General features: G+C 37.8%; 3 protein-coding genes across 4 annotated transcripts; 1 reads left to right on the top strand and 2 right to left on the bottom strand.

Annotated features, from left to right (window-relative positions):
- Positions 1-571: 571 nt before the first annotated feature.
- Positions 572-2,935, bottom strand: LOC120183922 (50S ribosomal protein L15, chloroplastic-like). The gene is made up of 4 exons (XM_039188509.1): positions 2,828-2,935; positions 2,409-2,757; positions 1,643-1,794; positions 572-811 (listed from the first exon to the last, which is right to left on the bottom strand). Exons 2-4 carry the CDS (start codon positions 2,512-2,514, stop codon positions 590-592), a joined length of 480 nt encoding a protein of 159 aa, XP_039044440.1. The 5' UTR covers positions 2,515-2,757; positions 2,828-2,935; the 3' UTR covers positions 572-589.
- A 709-nt stretch (positions 2,936-3,644) lies between these two features.
- Positions 3,645-8,691, bottom strand: LOC120183909 (clathrin heavy chain 1-like). Of its 2 annotated transcripts, none has more exons than XM_039188500.1 (14): positions 8,321-8,691; positions 7,595-8,117; positions 7,352-7,430; positions 6,951-7,078; positions 6,698-6,796; positions 6,497-6,608; positions 6,198-6,277; positions 5,873-6,100; positions 5,718-5,783; positions 5,348-5,464; positions 5,065-5,262; positions 4,742-4,927; positions 4,408-4,488; positions 3,645-4,261 (listed from the first exon to the last, which is right to left on the bottom strand). In XM_039188500.1, the coding sequence occupies exons 2-14, from the start codon at positions 7,847-7,849 to the stop codon at positions 3,815-3,817; spliced, it is 2,076 nt and encodes a 691-aa protein (XP_039044431.1). In that variant the 5' UTR covers positions 7,850-8,117; positions 8,321-8,691; the 3' UTR covers positions 3,645-3,814. The 2 variants fall into 2 exon arrangements, with proteins under 2 accessions (XP_039044431.1, XP_039044430.1); XM_039188499.1 differs by having other exon boundaries at positions 7,595-8,098.
- Positions 8,692-12,345: 3,654 nt separating this feature from the next.
- On the top strand, positions 12,346-14,135 carry LOC120183869. Its single transcript, XM_039188468.1, has 4 exons — positions 12,346-12,492; positions 13,175-13,258; positions 13,495-13,590; positions 13,674-14,135. The coding sequence occupies exons 1-4, from the start codon at positions 12,346-12,348 to the stop codon at positions 14,133-14,135; spliced, it is 789 nt and encodes a 262-aa protein (XP_039044399.1).
- Positions 14,136-19,724: the final 5,589 nt, after the last annotated feature.

Raw genomic sequence — 19,724 nt, 5'->3', positions numbered from 1 at the left:
AATATATTAATAAAAAGTCAAAATTTAAAAAATCAAAAAAAAAATCAACAACTATTTAAAATAGGATGGAGGTAGTAGAGAACAATAAGGCAAATTTATCGATATATAAGATAACAACAAAAACGTCAAAAAGTGACAGTTTTTAATGGCACTAAAAGTTATTTTTTTTGGGGGGGGGGGGAACCCTTAATTCTAGCGGGGAGGATGACAAGATTGAATCAACTATTAATGATTTAACAATCCAATGTAAACTAAGATGTAGTGTTAAGATTGAATCAATTTAAAACTCCATAGTAAAATTGATATAAACCCTAAAGTTCAATGACATTTGACATTTATAAACCCTAAAACAGAGATCAACAGAAAGTAAAAAAGAGTGATATTAGACAACAATCAAGAAAATTAAGAGATAGCCAAAAGAAATGTAAATTAACATGTTTAGTTTCTTGTAACCATGTAAATGACAGAATGAACAGTTTCCGACGAAGCCAAAATTCTATTTTGAACTGTCTATCCGAGCAATCCAGTAGGTTTCTGTCTGAAACAACGGTTTTTGTAATTCGGGTCAGCCCAAATCAATACATACCCTTCATGCAGACGTTGACTCGGTTTCCGTGGCGGCTGCCCTCTTCTTGGCAAAGTACTCTTCAGCTCTTGCAAGGTTCTTGGCAACCGATGGCTTAACCCACTTCTTCCGGCCAGGCAACACGGTGAGTGAGGAACCAGCTGCCTCGAGCTTTTCTTTTGCAGATGATGAGAAGGCACGGGCCTTGAAGTTCAGTTTAACGTTAAGCTCCCCATCACCGAGAATCTAATTCAACACAATTCATAATCGACAATAATGAGCATTTTTAGTTTATAAACAACATGATGGCCATTTATACTGTTTAATACAGAATAATTAAGAAATCAATCAAAGTGAAACACACAGCATAACAAATGTTAGTGAATTTAAAACACATTTCGGAACGATAAACAACAAGAACAAGCTAAACCAGAACTGTGATTGATACTTTGAAATTCAACATGAGAAATAGGACTTCAGCCTGCTGAATTTTCAACCAGAAATTTATATAATATATATGTACATGTCTCTTTGTATGTGTATGTGTATGTCAACAAGCACGATTTATATGGAAATTGAAAAACCAGAGGTCAAGAGGCTAATGGTTCATAAGTATATATGTGTACCTATATAGATAGACATGAATATCGTCCAATTCCGGACAAAACAGGGTATTGCATTCCATAATGAGTCAAGCATTATTGATGACCCTTACATAAGTTTTTCTTTGGTGGAGAAAGTAAAAGCCAAAAGTCTAAGAGGCCACGGAATGTACACAACATATGCATAGTAGTAGTAGCTGGAATGAACCTTACACGGTCGAGATTGAGCCCCAAAATTGAAGGATACGTTTCTTTTGATAGAGCATACTCTAATTGCATTATTATTTCCATAATTAATCAATAACAAAACTGGTTTTTCTCATTATTAACGATTCATGCATAAGATAAACTGAGCTTTCTACTCAAAGATAAAGATATAATTTCTGCTTTCAGGGCTATCAAACTTACACATGGACTTAAACCACCATGTCTCGTCCCTATAGTTGTTGCAAAAAAAATCCGAGATCATATGTACCTTTAAAGGGAGTTTCCTCTCTCTGCCTGATGGGTTGATCAAACCCTTCTCCTTCAAAGTTTCCAATGATACCTCATCATGCTCTTGAAATTCCGCTGTTTCTATGTCTTTCAAGTTAATCGGGATGTATTTAGGTAATCCCGCATGCATACCCCTTGTAAGAAAAATGACAATCGAAGAAAAAATGTCAATGGACAGGACACCTCACAACATAAGAACTAATGAGAGATGAAAAGATTACCAAGCTCGAACTTTGGTTTCAGCTAATATAAAAGAAGCACTTAAACTGATAGAAAAGGCTTTAACTTTCATATTCATTCAATGCCATCTAAGTTCACATCTCCACACCAGCATCATCATCGTAAGATACAATTCTAGGATCTAACATGAGAAAAATAAATAGCATTTTCTACATCCTATAACACTTATTGCATTAAGCTTCCAAAACAATATCTTAACTTTTCTTTAGAACAATTGCAATAGTTTATACTCGGCAAACACTTACTATGGCGAAACAAGCTCGTAAAGAACAAACAATCAAGCACAAAGTTCAATCGCAACCAAACTATATCACGATGAAAACCAAATCCAAACCATTACTTACATAACTTACATTGATTAACCATTTGATTAACCAAACTTGCTTAAATTCTTACTTAAAGGATCAATTTAGTTAAGTGTATCCAAAATTTGCAGAGTTCAACATAAACAACCATCAAATTTCCTAATTATCATAAACGATTTGACGTCCACAGTAAAATATTACCTCCAGCAATGCCTCTCAATTTGGGGATACGCCTATAAAGCGACATTTGGCCACCTTCGAACCCTTTTCTAACACCCGGACCAGACCGTGATTTCTGACCCCTCATCCCAAACCCACAGCTGCCAGCTTGTCCGGCCGATATACCTCTCCCCTTTCGCTTTCCTTTCTTTCTCGACCCTGGCTGAGGTCCAAGGTTATCCAATCGAAACCGGACATTAGAAACCGGAACTGAAACTTGGGTTTTCGCCGCTTAGTTCACAACAACTAAAGACCTTGACGGTTGCGGCTGTTTCCCCGTTCTGATTGGGATGATGTGAAGTGGGTTTGGTCTTAAATTCCTCGAATTTCCCTGCAATTGAAAAAGAAAGCTTCAATGAGTAATGCTGCTAATGCGAGAGTGAAAGAATTAGAAAGAGAACCTTGAAAATGGAGTGAAGAGAAATTGAAGCATGGCTGCCATTTTTGTGGATGCTTTTGCTAAATGGATGAAATTTGATGGTTGAAAGTGTCACGAGGTGTGTTCTCTCATCCTAAATGGACGGCTCGGATTAACACAGTTAAAAGTGATTGATTCGACCTTCTTATCTACTAAAATATTTGAATCACAATTCGAATTACAGATTCAATACCACTTGTACGGAAAGTTTGATTAATATCATTTTATGCCAAATTTAGTTAAAGATGAAACAAAACACACATTACTATGATATTATGTTAAAAAATCATTAGTTGATTAAAGATAAATGTTTATCATATTAACATGATAAGTCTTATACATCTAAAGTAATAATGCGATATATATCACATATACATAGATAAAGATGTGACACATATCATATTTTTAAAATGATAGAATAATACATTCCACGTGTAAATAAATAATTATGTAACGCATAACATATGTACATAGGTGATGATATGTTATGTCATGTATACATAAGTGATGATATAACACATATCAAGTGTACATAAATGATAACATGTCACATGCAACATTATCATTTTGGACACATAAGACTTGTCACGTTATTGACAAACTTTGATCATTAGTCAATTAATAATTTTAATTTAATTAGAAAATATTTTACGTCAAAAAAAAGATTAAAATATTTCTAAAAAATAAATTAAAATGATTATTTTATTTAACGTTTGAGCAGATTTTAACATTATTCTATTATATTTTAACATAAATTAACACGATAAATTCATTGTATATAAATTTTTATATGTCCGTCTTGTATATATTTTTTTCTATCACGTTGTTTATCAAAATTATAAAAATTTACATCAATTGTTTCGGAATCAGCTAAAACCAACTCAGACAAAAGTTTGGCAATCAGAAAATCCTTTTTGCGTCATATTTTACATGAATGAAACCTATATATGCATAAGAAGAGCTATGCAATCTAATCTTCATGAACAGCCACATTCACTTTCCGACTTCGATCCTTCAGATATTGAGAGAACAATAGACCAATTGCGAAAATAATTGGCAAATACGAGACCTTGATGGGATTATCAGAGTGCCGACTGTAGAAGGCATAAGCCACAAGTGCTGAAATACTTTGAAGTGTGGCACATACCAATCCAAATATTTCAGCAAAGCTACCGAAACGCCTGTGGCTTGTAGGAGTAGCTGTTGAACAATAAAACCATGGTAGCTGCTTGTCCCATCTCCATCTCGCCTTTTCCTTTCCACCCTTAAAAGCTAGCTCCGTTGTGCATCCGAGCAAACCTGCGAGAGCCATTAACATTGCTGCCAAGGCATATTTCGGCTTATGCACCGAGGCAAGCTGGTCGAAAGTCGTTGATAGAAGTTCCATTGCAAAGTTGCCAATGAGGAAGATCCAAATCTATCCGTTTGAACACCAAGCCAGAAATAGAGAAGGAACAAGAACAATCAGTGGCTCAGTACTCAGTAGTCAAAACAGTCGAATCTAAATATATAAATTGTACATAAAAATAGGGAGAATGAGTTTATGTAATATCCAGATTTAACCTTTCGACTTGAACCACCCTCCGCGATGCCATTATCTTCTATGTCGATGAAATGGTCGGCTGAATTTCGCAACGGCAGCGACTAACAAACAGAAACCAAAACAACGACAGAGTTCATTGTTGAGAACCAAATGTAGGGAGCTCATCAATATGTCTATAGATGAGCAAACAATAAATGATAATTTTAATTTAATCAGAATATTCATCAAAGTTTACTTAAAGAGACTTTCTAACGAAGAGGTTTAAAAATTAAACACATTGTAACATATTTACCAATTTCTCATATGATGACTTAACTCCTCAAACGCTAAAGACAACATAAAATAGAAACAAACCTGTGGATGTGTACCAAGAATTGTTTGCAGGAGGAACAAGTAGTCAGGATTGTACCCAACCTGAGGAAAGAGTTTCTTTAAGATTTTGTCAAAGTGAAACTCTTTGAGGTCAGCAAAAGCTGCAACAACTTTTGAAGTTGCCCTAGCTCTAATGTATGTTTTCAGCGCAAGATCATCGTCCACAGTCTACAACGAAATCAGAGCAGCAATTAGGAGGCAAAATAGAACGAACAATAATATGAAACCAGACCCAGTTTTTGTAAGACTTAAGATAAAAATTAAATATGATACTAAGTTTTAATTCCAGCAAGTACAAATCAAACCTTCACCAAGTCTCCAAGTTCCTCACTACACTCCAGTTTATCTTCTGCCAACCAGGTCTCCAGAAGATTCTTCTTGTTTTGGTTTAGAGCAAGCCGAGATGATTCTAATGACTCAAATGCATTGAGCTTCACTATTGTTGAAAGGATACTAAAGTACTGCAGCAGTGGTGCAGTTTTCCCAACTTGAACAGGATCACTCTGAGTAGAGGATTTATCATTTATGCCTTGGATAAAATCAAAACAAATACCCTGTATGATTAAGGGAATAAAAAAAAAATCAGACCTGAAGCTTGGCTAATGAATCAGGTGTACGAAGGATCCCTTGCGGAGACTCTGCAGCAAGCTCAGCAGCTTCTGTATACTTCGTCTGAGCAAACAATTCTTCAAAACGCTGGACAATCTGGAATATCCAAAACCAAAGAGTCAACATCCTAGAATAGTAAAAAAATGAACAAAGTGATCAAGACTAATTAACTAAACGAAATTAATAACTTGTTTGAGATGTTACTGTTAAAAACATGCAACATCAGGTATGTCAAACACTAGATCTAATCATGCATTGCCGAACGAAAGAACACAGCCAGAAAATTGGTACTAAGGTAAATCAAGAAACAAGACAGCATGTCTTAAATTCCTGTCTTCAATCTACATACCAAATTCTCTGCCACTGGAAGGTTTGCTCTTTTAGCCAGATTGACAGCAAGCTCCAAATTGTTCAACTGAAACACGAAAGAAACCAGAAGAAGTGCGCAACCATGTCTCACCTAAGATATACCAGAATACAAAACAATAGAGGCACAGAACATACTTGATCACTAACAAATTCCACTATCGTTGCTTCATTTACAGTAGCCAACAACACCTGACCTCGTGTGTTGATGGCATAAAACCCACCCAGCACTGAATCTTCAGAGGTTAAAAATATAGGATCTGGGCTGATCGTAATTCTGGATACTGCGGTCGCCGTCTCTAGATCATAAACAAACAGCAACCCAAGCTTTGTGACAACGTAGATCAAACTATATTTGTGGGATATCTGCCAACTAACATATACTTGTCTTAATGTTTGCACAACAACATGCAGCTTTCAAGAAAAAATTATCAAAATATAGGATATAATGCTAGTATGCTACCTGCATTGCGACTGGAAAATCATCTTCAAAATCCGGTGGAAAAAGTAAATCTGACTGTTTACTTGAAAATGACAGGTTACCTGCCAAAATAAATCTCCTGTTAGAATATTTAAAATATAATAGACTGAAGGATTAACAGAAAATATTATAGCTGTTATGTTGATGTTTAGCAATTGCTTAAACTGTTTTACTTCTTTAATTTACTTTCCCTGTTTTACTATGCGTTTAAAAGACATTCAGTTCCACATCATAAATAACATGAGAAAGCAAAAGTGTAACAGACAGCATAGCAAACTGACCTGGCTGGGCACCAAGCTCAATCACATGCAACTTTGACGTAACCTGGCCAGCGGCATTAAAAGTTTTGGTGGCAAATGACGTAAGAATAGAAGAGTTCTCATTTCCTGGAACCTGCCCAACACGAGCAAGCATATACAATAAGCTGCTAGTTGGATCAGCGTTTGTAGTATCTTGTGAAATAGTAGAGGAAATGCACTTACCTTAAATTGAGCAAATGAAGCAGCGTGTGCTTCAAGAGCTTGACTATGCTGCTGATCAACAGAGAAAAGTTGCATACTCCCCTTAACCAAATGTGGCCTCTAAAAGAGGCAAGATACACATATCAAAACTAGAATCGTATAACAGCAGCAAAAACGATTTTCTAAAATGACAATTTCATAACTAATAATGATTATTCAAGGATCTATTCTAGCAGTATAAAGGAAGATAAATCACCTATAAGGGACTACATACCTCAGGCACACCTGGGGCGGAACCAATCAAAACCATCCACTTCTCAGAAAGGTCGCATTTATAGTTTATTATCTGATTATTCACTAGATTAACTGTTCTGTCAAACATCTTAACTGGCTGGGAATCACCTGCAAGGAGAAATATAACACCAAATTCAAACAACGAATAAAAATAAATTCTCAAAACAAACACAGCTTCCGGTGATGCTAGATAAGTATTATAAATTATTGTTAGTTAGACAGTTTAGATTTAGTATGGCAGTTAGATTCAGGTGGTTAGCACAAGTTTTATATATATATACAGCAGACTTGTATTATTCGATATATGAGAAAACAAGATTCTTTCCTTTCCTTGTTCAAGCTTATTTTCTGTTACAATAAGGGAACAGAATAACATCTAACCTTCAATTGACCAATGATACACAGAGGTCTGTGTCACCAGGCCAAGCAATATTGGGCTAATCCACTTCCAAAATACAACCTAAAAATGTAGCCAAAAACAGTTTGCTAAGTTCATGCAATCAAGTTCGTTATCAAGGAAAAAAGAAGAATGTGAAGAGGCAGGTAGCTGACTTCAGAATGTAATGGAACCGTTACAATAATTAAAGGTGAGAGAAAAGGAAACAGACGTCCAATAATCTTCACCTGTTCAATCATCTGATGTGATTTTATTTTCACATTCTTCTCTAAGTAAAATATTTGCAAGTGATCTTGAGTTGTTCCGGGTATTGGATCTAAAAAATGAATGCCAAACCTCGAGAGCATAAAGCAAAAATAGATAAGAAAAATTAAAAGAGAAAAATTGAATAAACTCGTGCAGGTAGTTGAATATATAATCCTCTGATCAACAACAAAAGTGTCAAATAACCAGAATCCATTACGAGACACAATTCTCTTCATCAAATAATAATAATTAACTGTTGGTAGTTATTATAGTAACTTGCCTTTCAAAGCAAGTATTCTAGAATTCGGATTCATAAGAGTAGAGTCTACAGTAATAGGCAGCCTCAGCGGCTGCATCGGCTTGTTCATGTCTACGATCACAAGGCTGCTATGACGCGCCGTTTCTCTCACACAAATATACTTATCAGATTCCATAGTTACGTTCTTAACTGTGATGAAATCAGGATCGATACCAATGCTCTGCAGCTGCAAACAAATGACACCGCTGCGATCACTAGAGAGATTCAATACATCGAAACTTGTAGAAGATCGATTCAAACAGATGTAAGCAGATATCTGATAAGGCTTATGAAGTTACATTAAGCATAATAGGCGATTACTGGTTACAGTTCAGCTGAAATTTCTTCAAAAAAGCAAATGAATGGAGACGAGAACTGGGAGGAAAGAGTGTGAAACGAGAAGACTTACAGATAAGATCTCCTTCACGGCCATGGGAGCGTTAGCATCTGCCATGGTGGATCAGATTAACGGATGAAGATTTGTCGAATCAGGAGAAGATCAAACGGCAGAGATTGAATCTTTCAATTGCGTGTCAGAACGAAACACTGAGAAAGTGACAAGCAAAAACCTCTGGTAAGTGATCTGAAGCAGAGAATACACAGTTGATAATCTATGGAGAGAAGCAAAGAAAAAACGATGGACTAAGTCCACATAGGCTGAGGATAATGAATTTCAGATTTTGAAGTAATCGTAGTTTTCTGAAGCTGTGAGGAAGCAAGGGATGAAGAGCCATTCCTGCTATTGACTTGACGACTTTGCTTCAAGAAAGAGACTTTGCTTCGTTATTGTTCTAACAGTAATTGTAATTTGTTCCGTTAAATGATTTAGGGTAAAAGCATCACAGATCACTCGATTATTCGTCGTTTACAAATACGTCACTTTTTTAAAAAAAAAAATTACAATTAAAATATTATTATAAATAAATCACTGAAATGTTAAAAATGAAACATAAGCCTAACATAAAATGATATAATGAGAGGTGAATTCAAAAAAAAAAATTAGGTGGACATGTATGTGTTAATAGCATAAAATTATTAAACTCGAACAAAAATAGTAGCAGACACCTACTCACTCTAAATAATATATATAGGGAGATTAAAAGTAGTAAATATGAAGATATTTATCATGGTTATCAAAACTGGACTGGACCGGTTGGTTCAACCGGTTGAACCGTGAACCGGTGGCCTGTCCGGCCCGGTTAATTTTCAAAACCAGTTTTGCAAAGAACTGGCTGAGAATCGATAAAACCGGGGTGAACCAGTTGAAAACCAACAAAACCGGTGTAAACTGCCGGTTCTGTTTTTTTCTTTAAAAAAATTAAACCAAACAACGTCGTTTGTTAAACGAGCCAAGTCGAACTCAAGTATTGCTGAGCTCAACTCGAACTCGAAAACTTTAAAAGTAAGCTCAACTCGACTAAAAAACTCACGAGCTAAAAATTATCAAGTTCAACTCGAACTCGAAATATAATATTGAAACTTGAACTCGAAAAGGCTCGAACTCAAAAATATTTTAGAAGCTCGATTGAAGCCTGAAATTTGAGCTCGATTGAAGCGAAAAAATAGTTCGCTCTGTGCTTACTAAAATACTCTATGATTTTGAATACCAAATTACCTCTATTATTTATAGAAGTCAGTTGGATACTCTTCTATGTTTCTAGCTATGTGAGATTGTTTTGTTCTCATATTTTTACTCTTTATACTTTGGGATGCTCTTCTATGTTTCTTAGCATAAATTAAACCAAACGACATCATTTGTTATGATTTTTTTCAGCCTCAAATTTATTTTTTGATTATAGTTATATAATTATATTTATTATTTAATATATTTTACCTTAAATATTATGTTGTAGTTGATTTGAATCATTTTGTTTCACTTGATTTTATGTTTTTTAACTTATATATGTTATGACTTGTGATATTTTTATACCTTTTAATATTTTAAACTTAAAAAAATGTTATATATATATTAATATTGCTTTGAATATTATGTAAAATTTAAAAAAAATATTATTTTATATAAAATTCGGTTCAAACCGGTTGAACCAGTGAACCAGTACCTTCACCGGTTCAAGGTCCGATCCGATTTTAAAAACATTGATATTTATTGAGAAAAACAAAGAGTTAATCTAAATCATCTAGTTTCACTCATCCAACGTTCTAAATCTGTGCAAAACTAATATATATATTATATAATAATAATTCTAATCTTTAAAATTATATAGTTTACTACGCCATCTTAACTTCATAAGTTTGATATGTCTAAATGTTTATATTTAAATAAAATAATGTTTCTATTATAAAATACATGTATCGTTGAATATGATAATTTTAATCTTTAAAATTTATATAGTTTACTACGCCATCATAACTTCATAAATTTGACATGTCTAAATGTTTAGATTTAAATAAAATAATATTTCTATTATAAAATATTAATGAATAGAGTTAAGCATACAACCTAATTTATATAGGGTTTTGCGTTTTATGAGTGAGATCTTGCAGCCGCCTGATGGGGCGGAGGTTTCGGTGGCTATCACACTGGCACTAGAATGGTCGGGGTCGCCTGTGGCGGTGGCTTCTCAACCGGGGTTGAGAAAGACGAAGATTGGGCATTTGGCTTTCAAAGCGGAGGGTTTGCATGGGGCGTGTGCTGATCCATCTGGCAGTCTGGACGTGGTGATGGGGGATTCAATGGATGGTGAGAGGTTGAATGATTCTAAGCAATTGTCGAAGCCTGATCGGCCGACTGCCAACTTGACTAGATCTTATACGACTACGCTGATAGGGGAGGAGACACAGTTTAGAACCTTATTTTCCGAATTATTGGAAGAGGAAATTGAATTCCATGAGGGGACGATTCAATGGACCGGAGTGGGGCATATCCGATGATTCACTTCTCGGATTGTGTTTATGATACGATTGACCATAATATGCATAAGTTGGTATTCGGCTTTTGGGGAAAACGATAGGCTATAAAGCTTTGTGGAATAAAATTTTCTCAGTGTGGCAACCACAAGGTTTATTCCAACTCATTGACTTGGAAAACGACTACTTTTGGCTTGGTTTGAGAAGGAAGTGGACTTTACCAAGGAATTGACGGAGGGTCCTTGGGTGGTGTTTGGAAGATATTTAACCGTTTAACCGTGAAGCCGAAGCTTCTCTACGACTAACGATCACCTGTCTCACATTATGGTGTGGAACGTTTACCCGGACTTCCCTATAGATATTATTCAAAATATTTATTTCGTCTTCTTGCGGCGGCGGAGATTGTTAAGGTCATAAAGATTGATTATAATACGAGAGTTGGCGAATGAGGGAAGTTTGCTCGGTTGGCAGTGGCAGTTTATCTATCCAAACCGTTATTGTAGTGCATTGGTATCGATGGGTTTGTACGGCGCCTAGAGTACTAAGGCCTTTAAAATATATGTTTCTATTGTGGAGTATATGGACATACTCAGGTACAGTGCTCTCTGCACAAAGATTCTGTGGGAGTCCCAGATGGGAGGAAAATATCGAGTGATAGACAAAGAATGGATATCAATCCTCCGAGTAGTGACTTGTATGAACCTTAGATGATTGCTTAGGGTCGTCGGCGTATAACGCCCGTTGGTAAAGGGATGAACATCGCTCAACAGAACTCACACCCTATGGGTATGGGTGGACAAATACGCTTTGATGTGCTCCAAATGGTAGAAGTCGAGGATGAGGGTACGAGTAAGGACCACGCTGCTCATATGAATCTTCAAAGTCAGCAGTAGGAGGTGCCGCCTTCGAATTTGGTGTTATACGAGTTGACATCGTTTTATGAGTTGACTCAGATGTTATAGGTCATTCTGGAGGAGGATCGGGTAATTCAAGGAGCCTTCTTGGTGAGGTTACGAATAATCCTTCTACTAGCTCTGGCCACGTTAACTTCTTGGGGGTCCATTCGGTTTAAGGTGGTATGTTAAACGTTATTGTTAAGAAACCATCTATTCTGATTGGGTGTCACACAGTTGTGCGTATTGATGATGTGATACTCGAGAAATGGACTGGTTCTTGAGAGAAGGTTAGAACGCTCAGGGCAAAGTCGGGCAGTGAGAACAATGAGGGGAGTATCAAAGGATTACGAGTGAAAAAGAACCTGACTCTTAAGGCTCTTAGTAAACCGTTACTTTTGGATTAGCTCCACTCAGTGACCATTTCAATTGCCAATGCGGGAAGTGCATCTCGTAATAATGACCCCCCGACCGGTGATTCAGGCCATACCATACTGTTAACCAGCAGTGAGGGTACTATCCCAATAGATGCAAGTGCACTGCAGGATACAGTTGCTCCTTATTAGCCTTCTTATTTTCCATGTTTGGGTGTATGATTTGGAATAGCCAAGGTGCAGCTAGCCCCTCTTATCGATGGTATTTTAGACAATTTATTACTGACGTCAACCCTTCGATGGTGGCCTTGCTTGAGACTAGAGTTAGTGGTAGACAGACGGGTGATATTATCTGTAAATTGGGGTTTGAGAACTCTTTTAACATTGAAACTCGTTGTTTTAGTGGTGGTATTTGGCTACTTTGGAGAACGTCGTCGACGGTTGAGGTACTTTGCATTTCAAATTATTTTTTTCATGTTAAGGTTATTGACCCTGACTTCGATTAGTCTATCTTTGCCACAGTGGCGTACGCCTCTCCCAATGCTTCTATCATGAACTCTCTTTAGAACCGGCTAACAAATCTTGATCTCGGGGCTACTCATCCTTGGTTACTTAGAGGGGATTTTAACGCTATTATAAACAGTTCGGAGCGGCAATGTGGTGTTCAGAAAAAAAGTCATCCGAGTAAGGGTTTTAGTGATTTTGTCTTTGTTGATGGACTATAGGATTTGAGTTACCACGGTCCCTAGTTTACTTGGTCCCGAGGTTCTTTGCATCAACGATGGGATCGGTTCTTAGCAAATGATAGTTGGATGTGGTTTCATTTGGATTCAGTTGTGTATCAATTAAATAAGCTTGGTTTGGACTATCGCCCCATTTTTCTTCGCCCCCAGTCTAATGTTTCGAGTATTGGTCACCCCCTTTTCAATTTCTCCCTTCGTGGCAGAATCACGAGGGTTTCAAGGATTTTCTTATTGACCAGTGGAGTTCACAGTGTGATATTTGTCTGAACCTTTCCAATCTTCAGTAGTCCTTGAAGGTTTGGAATTGTGATGTTTTTGGTGATATCGTTAAAAAGAAGAAGAAGCTTATAGCACGAATTAGAGGTATTGAGAGAGCCATTCTCAGGCGTCCTTATCGATTTTTGCTCGATCTTCAAAAGAACTTGAGAATGGAGTTAGATCTGATCCTGGAACAGGAGGAGTTGTGGAGGTAAGAGGCGAGATGTCATTGGATTTTAGATGGGGACCGCAACACAAAGTTTTACCACGTATGTGCCAAATCTCATCGCCGAAGAAACCCTATTATGTCTCTTAAGCTTGACAATGATGAATGGTGTTCTGATCAGTCCTTATTGCGTAACGGGGCAATTGCATTTTTTTCGAAATTTTTTTGCTTCACAAGGTAATTCAGGAGATGGTTTTTGTATGTGTGGTTGATTCTATTAGTACCTTGATTGGGAACTTGGTTTGCTCTTTCATGTGGCGTGTGATGAGGAGATAAAAGCGGGTTTGTTTGAGATGGCTCCGGACAAGGCACCTGGGGTCGATGGGTTTCATACCTCGTTCTTCCAAAAGAATTGGGATGGGGTGTTCCTTTGTTCGTGATTGTTTTTATTGCAATGTAGTTCCTCCGGATATTACTGTATATTCTTGTTCTTATTCCGAAAGTCGCGACTCTTGAAAATTTTACCCAATTTCGTCCAATTAGCTTGTGTACAGTGCTTTTTAAAGTCATCTCGAAAGTAATTGTTAATCGTCTCAAGCCTTTTCTTCCGAAGTGGGTTATGGAGAACCAAACTAGTTTTGTTCTGGGGAGGAATATTTCCATCAATATAATAATCACTCAGGATGTGATTCATTCGATGAAGAGGAAGCAGGGATGTTCCGAATGGATGGTGATTAAGCTAGACCTAGAGAAGGCGTATGACCGCCTTGAATGGGCGTTCATCGAAGACACTCTTTCTGACTTGAAGATTCCTGCCGGGCTTGGGGATTTAATTATGAGCTGTGTGACCACTATTTCTACTCATGTTTTATGGAATGGGAAGATGATGAAGGATTTTAAACCTTCACGGGGAATTCGATAGGGTGACCCCCTGTCCCTATACTTGTTTGTTCTCTGTATGGAACGTCTTGGTCATGCCATTCAACTTCCAATAGATAATGGTCTTTGGAAGTCGATTCGCTTATCTCGACATGGACCTACTTTGTCGCATTGCTTCTTTGCTGATGAATTGTTGTTTTTTTGTTGAGGCTTCTATGGAAAAGTTGGAGGTTATCCGAAACATTCTCTCTGGTTTCTACAAGGCCTTCCGACACAAGGTCAGTCTCTCTAAAACAACAATTTGTTTTTCTCGCAATGTTACTGAACAAGATAGGGATCAAATTAGTCAGGGATTTTAATTTTTTAGAGTTGATGATTTGGGGAAATATCTAGGAGTGACTTTACTCCATAGTAGATTCATATCGATTACATACGGTTATCTCCTCCAGCAAATTCAGGATTGTCTTTCTGGGTGGAAAGCTCGACAACTTTGTTTTGCTGGGAGAATTGTACTGGCTAAGGCAGTCCTCGATGTCATTCCAACTTGTGCTATACATGTTAGGAAATAAATCGAGTACAAGTAATTTTCCTATAACCAGATTAGTGAGAATGCGAAATAAAAGCGGAAAAATAATACTCGAAAATTGATAACGGAGTTAAGCCAATTTGTGCTTACGTTTCCGGACTGCTGCAGATCTTTTACTAAAGAGAAAAATTACAGGTGTTTACAAAACACACTTGAGAGAGAACTGGAAGATTTTGGGATGATTTTGAAGCTAAATGAGCTAGGGTATTTATAGTTGAAACTTAGGGACTAATCTCCTATTTCTATTTCAATAAAATAATGCCTAACTTTGAATTCTAATTTGCAGCAGCCGGCTGCCATCAACTTTCAATAATGTTGGCTGCCATCTAGAATATTCAACAATCTCCCACTTGAAGACTGATTTAATATGTCTTCACACCTCGATCAATGCAGCAGCTTTCTGGTCTTGATTACTCTAGCATGCCAACTGAAGCTGAACACAACTTCAGTTTGTCCGTAGTCACCGTCTTTGTTAACATGTCTGCCGGATTTTGAGCTCCACTAATCTTTTCAAGTTTCAAAATCCATCTTCCAGAAGAGACCGAATAAAATGATATCTCAATTGTATGTGCTTCGTTCTGGAATGAATAGACGGTATTCTTTGCTAGATGAATAGCACTTTGACTGTCGCAGTACAAGACATTGTTTTCTTGTTTCTTGCCTAACTTTTCCAAGAAACTTTGGAGCCACACCATCTCTTTGCTGGCTTCCGTAACAACGACATATTCTGCTTCAGTTGTGGAGAGAGCAACTATCTTTTGTAGTTGAGAAACCCAACTTACTGCGGTTCCTCCTAGAGTATAGACATACCTGTAGTGCTCCTTCTGATGTCGACATTTCCGGCTAAGTCAGCATCTACATAGCCTGTCAGTATCGTATCTCAACCTTTGAAACAAAGTGCTTTGTTTGTGGTACCCCGCAGATATCTGAGGATCCATTTGACTGCTTCCCAGTGTACCTTGCCTGGATTATTCATGTACCTGCTAACAGCTCCCACTGCATTAGCAATATCTGGTCTAGTACAAACCATGGCATACATGAGACTTCCAATTGCTGAGGCATACGGCACCTTCACCATGTGTGCACGTTCTTCCTCCGTCTTTGGTGATTGTTCTTTGGAGAGTCTGAAATGAACACCTAAAGGTGTACTTATGGTTTAGCATCTTGCATGTTGAACCTGGAGAGTACTTTGTTGATGTACTCAGCCTATGATAACATCAAAGTCCCCGACTTTGTGTCTCTCTTTATCCTCATCCCAAGAATATGCTTTGCAGCGCCCAGATCCTTCATATCAAATTGCTTAGACAATTTTTGCTTCAAGTTTATGATCTCTTGCATGTTTGAGCCTGCAACGAGCATGTCATCAATGTAAAACAATAAAATAATAAAGCTATTGTCAAACCTCTTGATGTAGCAACAATGATCTGCTTGGCATCTGGTAAAACCACTGCTACTCATGAAACTATCGAACTTCTTGTACCACTGTCTTGGAGCTTGTTTTAAACCATACAAGCTCTTCTTCAACCTGCATACCAGGTTTTTCTTGTCTATCTCTATGAAGCCTTCTGGCTGCCTCATATAGATTTCTTCCTCCAAATCACCATGAAGGAAAGCTGTCTTTACATCTAACTGCTCAAGATGTAAATTCTCTGCAGCTACAATTTTCAATACCAGTCTGATTGTAGACAGTTTTACGACTGGAGAGAAAATTTCATTGCAGTCAATACCTTATTTTTGCTGAAAACCTTTGACAACCAATCTTGCTTTGTAGCGTTTGCTCCCATCATGCTCTTCTTTGATCCTGTAAATCCACTTGTTGTGGAGCGCTTTCTTGCCTGGTGGTAACTCAATTAATTCTCATGTCTGATTTGACATAAGCGAGTCCATCTCATCTTTCATGGAAGACTCCCACTTGACTGAATCCTCCACTTGCATTGCTTCATCATAGCACTCTGGTTCACCATTGTCAGTCAGCAACAAGTAGTGCAAAGAAGGCGAATACCGTTGGGTTGGTTTAGGAATTCTGGAGGAGCGTCTCAGTTATGGTGTGCCTGGTTCTTCCTCTTGAACTGCTTCAGGACTGATCTGAACATCATTTCCAGAAATCTCCTCGAACTCAGCAAATTCCTTTGTTTCAGCTTCGATATTACTTGATTCTGCAGTTGACATGTCTTTGTACATCACATTTTCATTGAAAATGATGTCTCTGCTTCTGATGATCTTTCGATTTTCGTAGTCCCAAAACCGGTAACCAAACTCATCACCACCGTAACCAACAAAGACGCATTTGTTGGACTTAGCATCAAGTTTACTTCTTTCAGCAGAGTTTATGTGTACATAAGAAATACAACCAAACACTCTTAAGTGTGAAAGGTTTATTTCTTTCTTGCTCTAAGCTTCCTCTGGTATTCCGCCATCCAAAGGAACTGAGGGCCCACGGTTGATCAGGTAAGCTGCAGTGTTGATAGCTTCAGCCCATAGAAATTTGGGCAATCCGGCATGTATTCTCATGCTTCTGGCACGTTCATTCAGAGTTCTGTTCATGCGCTCTGCTACCATTCTGCTGCGGTGTTATGGGAACTGTTGTCTCCATCTTGATCCCATTGTTTGCGCAAAAATCTCTGAATCTATTGTCTCTGTACTCTCTTCCATTGTCAGACCTCAACCGCTTGACTTTCAAACCAGTCTCATTTTCCACCATGGCCTTCCATTTTCTGAAGGTATCAAAGACTTCTGATTTCTTCTTCAGAAAATAAACCCATACCTTCCTTGTTGAATCATCGATGAAGGTGACATAATATAGTGAGCCTGCAAGAGATGGAACTGGGGATGGTCCCCATACATCAGTATGAACCAATTCTAACCTTTCTGCCTTGGGAGTCTTGCCAATCTTTGTAAAGCTGACTTTCTTTTGTTTGCCAAAAATGCAATCCTCGCATAGTCCGACATCTATATTCTTTAGATCCGACAGCTTCCCTTTTGACAGAAGTATCTTCATTCATTTCTCGCTCATATGACCAAGCCTTTGGTGCCATAGGTTTGATTTTCCATCAGCATCTGCTACTGCAATGATATTCTCTAAATTTGAGGTTACATAGAGAGTACCAGTCTTCTTACCATGAGCAATGACGAGTGCTCCTTTGGTAATCTTCCATTCACAGCCTGAAAAGGTTGTACTATAACCTTCTCCATCAAGCTGTCCTACAGAAATCAGATTTCTTTTGAGGCCAGGAATATGTCTCACTCCTGTCAGCTTCCAGGTGGTCTGGTTTGACAACTTTAGTCGGATGTCTCCTTTTCCGACGATCTTCAAAGTTTCATCATCAGCTAGATGAACTTCCCAAAATCACCACTGACATAGTTCTCCATTATTTCTCGGCATGGGGTAGACTGGAAAGATGCCCCTGAATCCAAGATCCATGATTCAATCGGACTGTTGACGCTTAGAATCATGACATCACCTGTCTCCTCTGTCATGTTTGCAGATTCATGTGCGCCGGTATTTTTCTTTAGTGCTCGACAGTCTCTTTTAAAGTGACCCTTCTTGTCACAATTATAACAGGTAAAATCTTTCTTTCCCCGTTCTGGATTTGGATCTACCACGAATTGAATTTCTTTCTGAAGTTCTACCTCTGGACTCCGTGTGCAAGGCTGAGGAGGTTGATGCTTCACCCGATTCTTTCCGTCGAATTTCTTCGCTCAGTACCAGATCCCGAACATCGTCGAATTTCAATTTACTATTTCCCGACGAGCTGCTAACTGCTGTAACAGTAGCATTCCAACTGTCTGGTAGAGATAATAAGAGAATTAAAGGTCGAACTTCATCATCGAATTCAATTTCCACTGAACTCAACTGGGTTGTGATTGTGTTGAGTTCATTTAGGTGTTGTGCCACCGATGTCCCTTCCGTCATCCACAAATTGAATAATCGCCTCATCAAATGAACTTTGTTTGAGGCCGATGGCTTCTCATACATACTGGAGAGAGCCGTCATAAGACCCGCCGTGGTATTTTCCTTTGCTATGTTGAAAGCAACATTGCGGGATAACGTCAGTCGGATAACTCCAAGGGCTTGTCTGTCGAGAAGAGCTCAATCTTCATCCTTCATGCCCTCTGGTTGCTTTCCTGAGAGAGGTTGATATAGATTTTTCTAGTACAAAAAATCTTCAATCTGCATCTTCCAAAAGCAAAGTCCGCACCATCGAACTTTACAATTTTCACCTTCCCTTTGTCTGCAGCCATCGCTCCCACTCGAATCTGGCTACTTCGGATCGTTTCTGACAATTTATGCGAACCACCGTGTATTATAACACCTTCGTCGACAAATTCGTATCGCCGACAAAATTTTACTATTCACGAAATTTACTATTCACGTGAATAGTAATGAATAGTAACCTCGCAAAAAATTGACAAAATTCACAACCAAAAGCTTTGATTACCAGTTGTTAGGAAATAAATCGAGTACAAGTAATTTCCCTATAACCAGATTAGTGAAATGCGAAATAAAAGCGGAAAAATAATACCCGAAAATTGATAACGAAGTTCAGCCAATTTGTGCTTACGTCTCCGGACTGCTGCAGATCTTTTAATAAAGAGAAAAATTACAGGTGTTTACAAAACACACTTGAGAGAGAACTGAAAGATTTTGGGATGATTTTGAAGCTAAATGAGATAGGGTATTTATAGTTGAAACTTAGGAACTAATATTATAATTAACCCTATTTTTATTTCAATAAAATAATGCATGTTAGCTGCCATCTAGAATATTCAACACTACTTACATCTTATCTCCCGAAAAATATTTGTGATGTGATTGAGCGATTGATTTGAAACTTCATCTGGAGCGGTATGTCAGAGCAAAAGGCTATGCACCATATTTGTTGGGAGCGGCTTTGTCAACCACCCGGTTTGGAGAGAGTTGGAATTAAACGGGTTCAAGCTAATAACAATGTGTTTTTAATGAAAATTGCATTTTGCCTTATTACGGACCCTGATCAACTTTGGGTACGAATCTTGCGTACAAAATATAGAGTTGATGAGTTGGTT

The sequence above is a fragment of the Hibiscus syriacus genome, unplaced genomic scaffold, assembly GCF_006381635.1.
Source record: "Hibiscus syriacus cultivar Baekdansim isolate YM2019G1 unplaced genomic scaffold, ASM638163v2 tig00112852_pilon, whole genome shotgun sequence".
Lineage (NCBI taxonomy): Eukaryota > Viridiplantae > Streptophyta > Magnoliopsida > Malvales > Malvaceae > Hibiscus > Hibiscus syriacus.
This window is presented reverse-complemented; position numbering and strand designations above follow the sequence as displayed.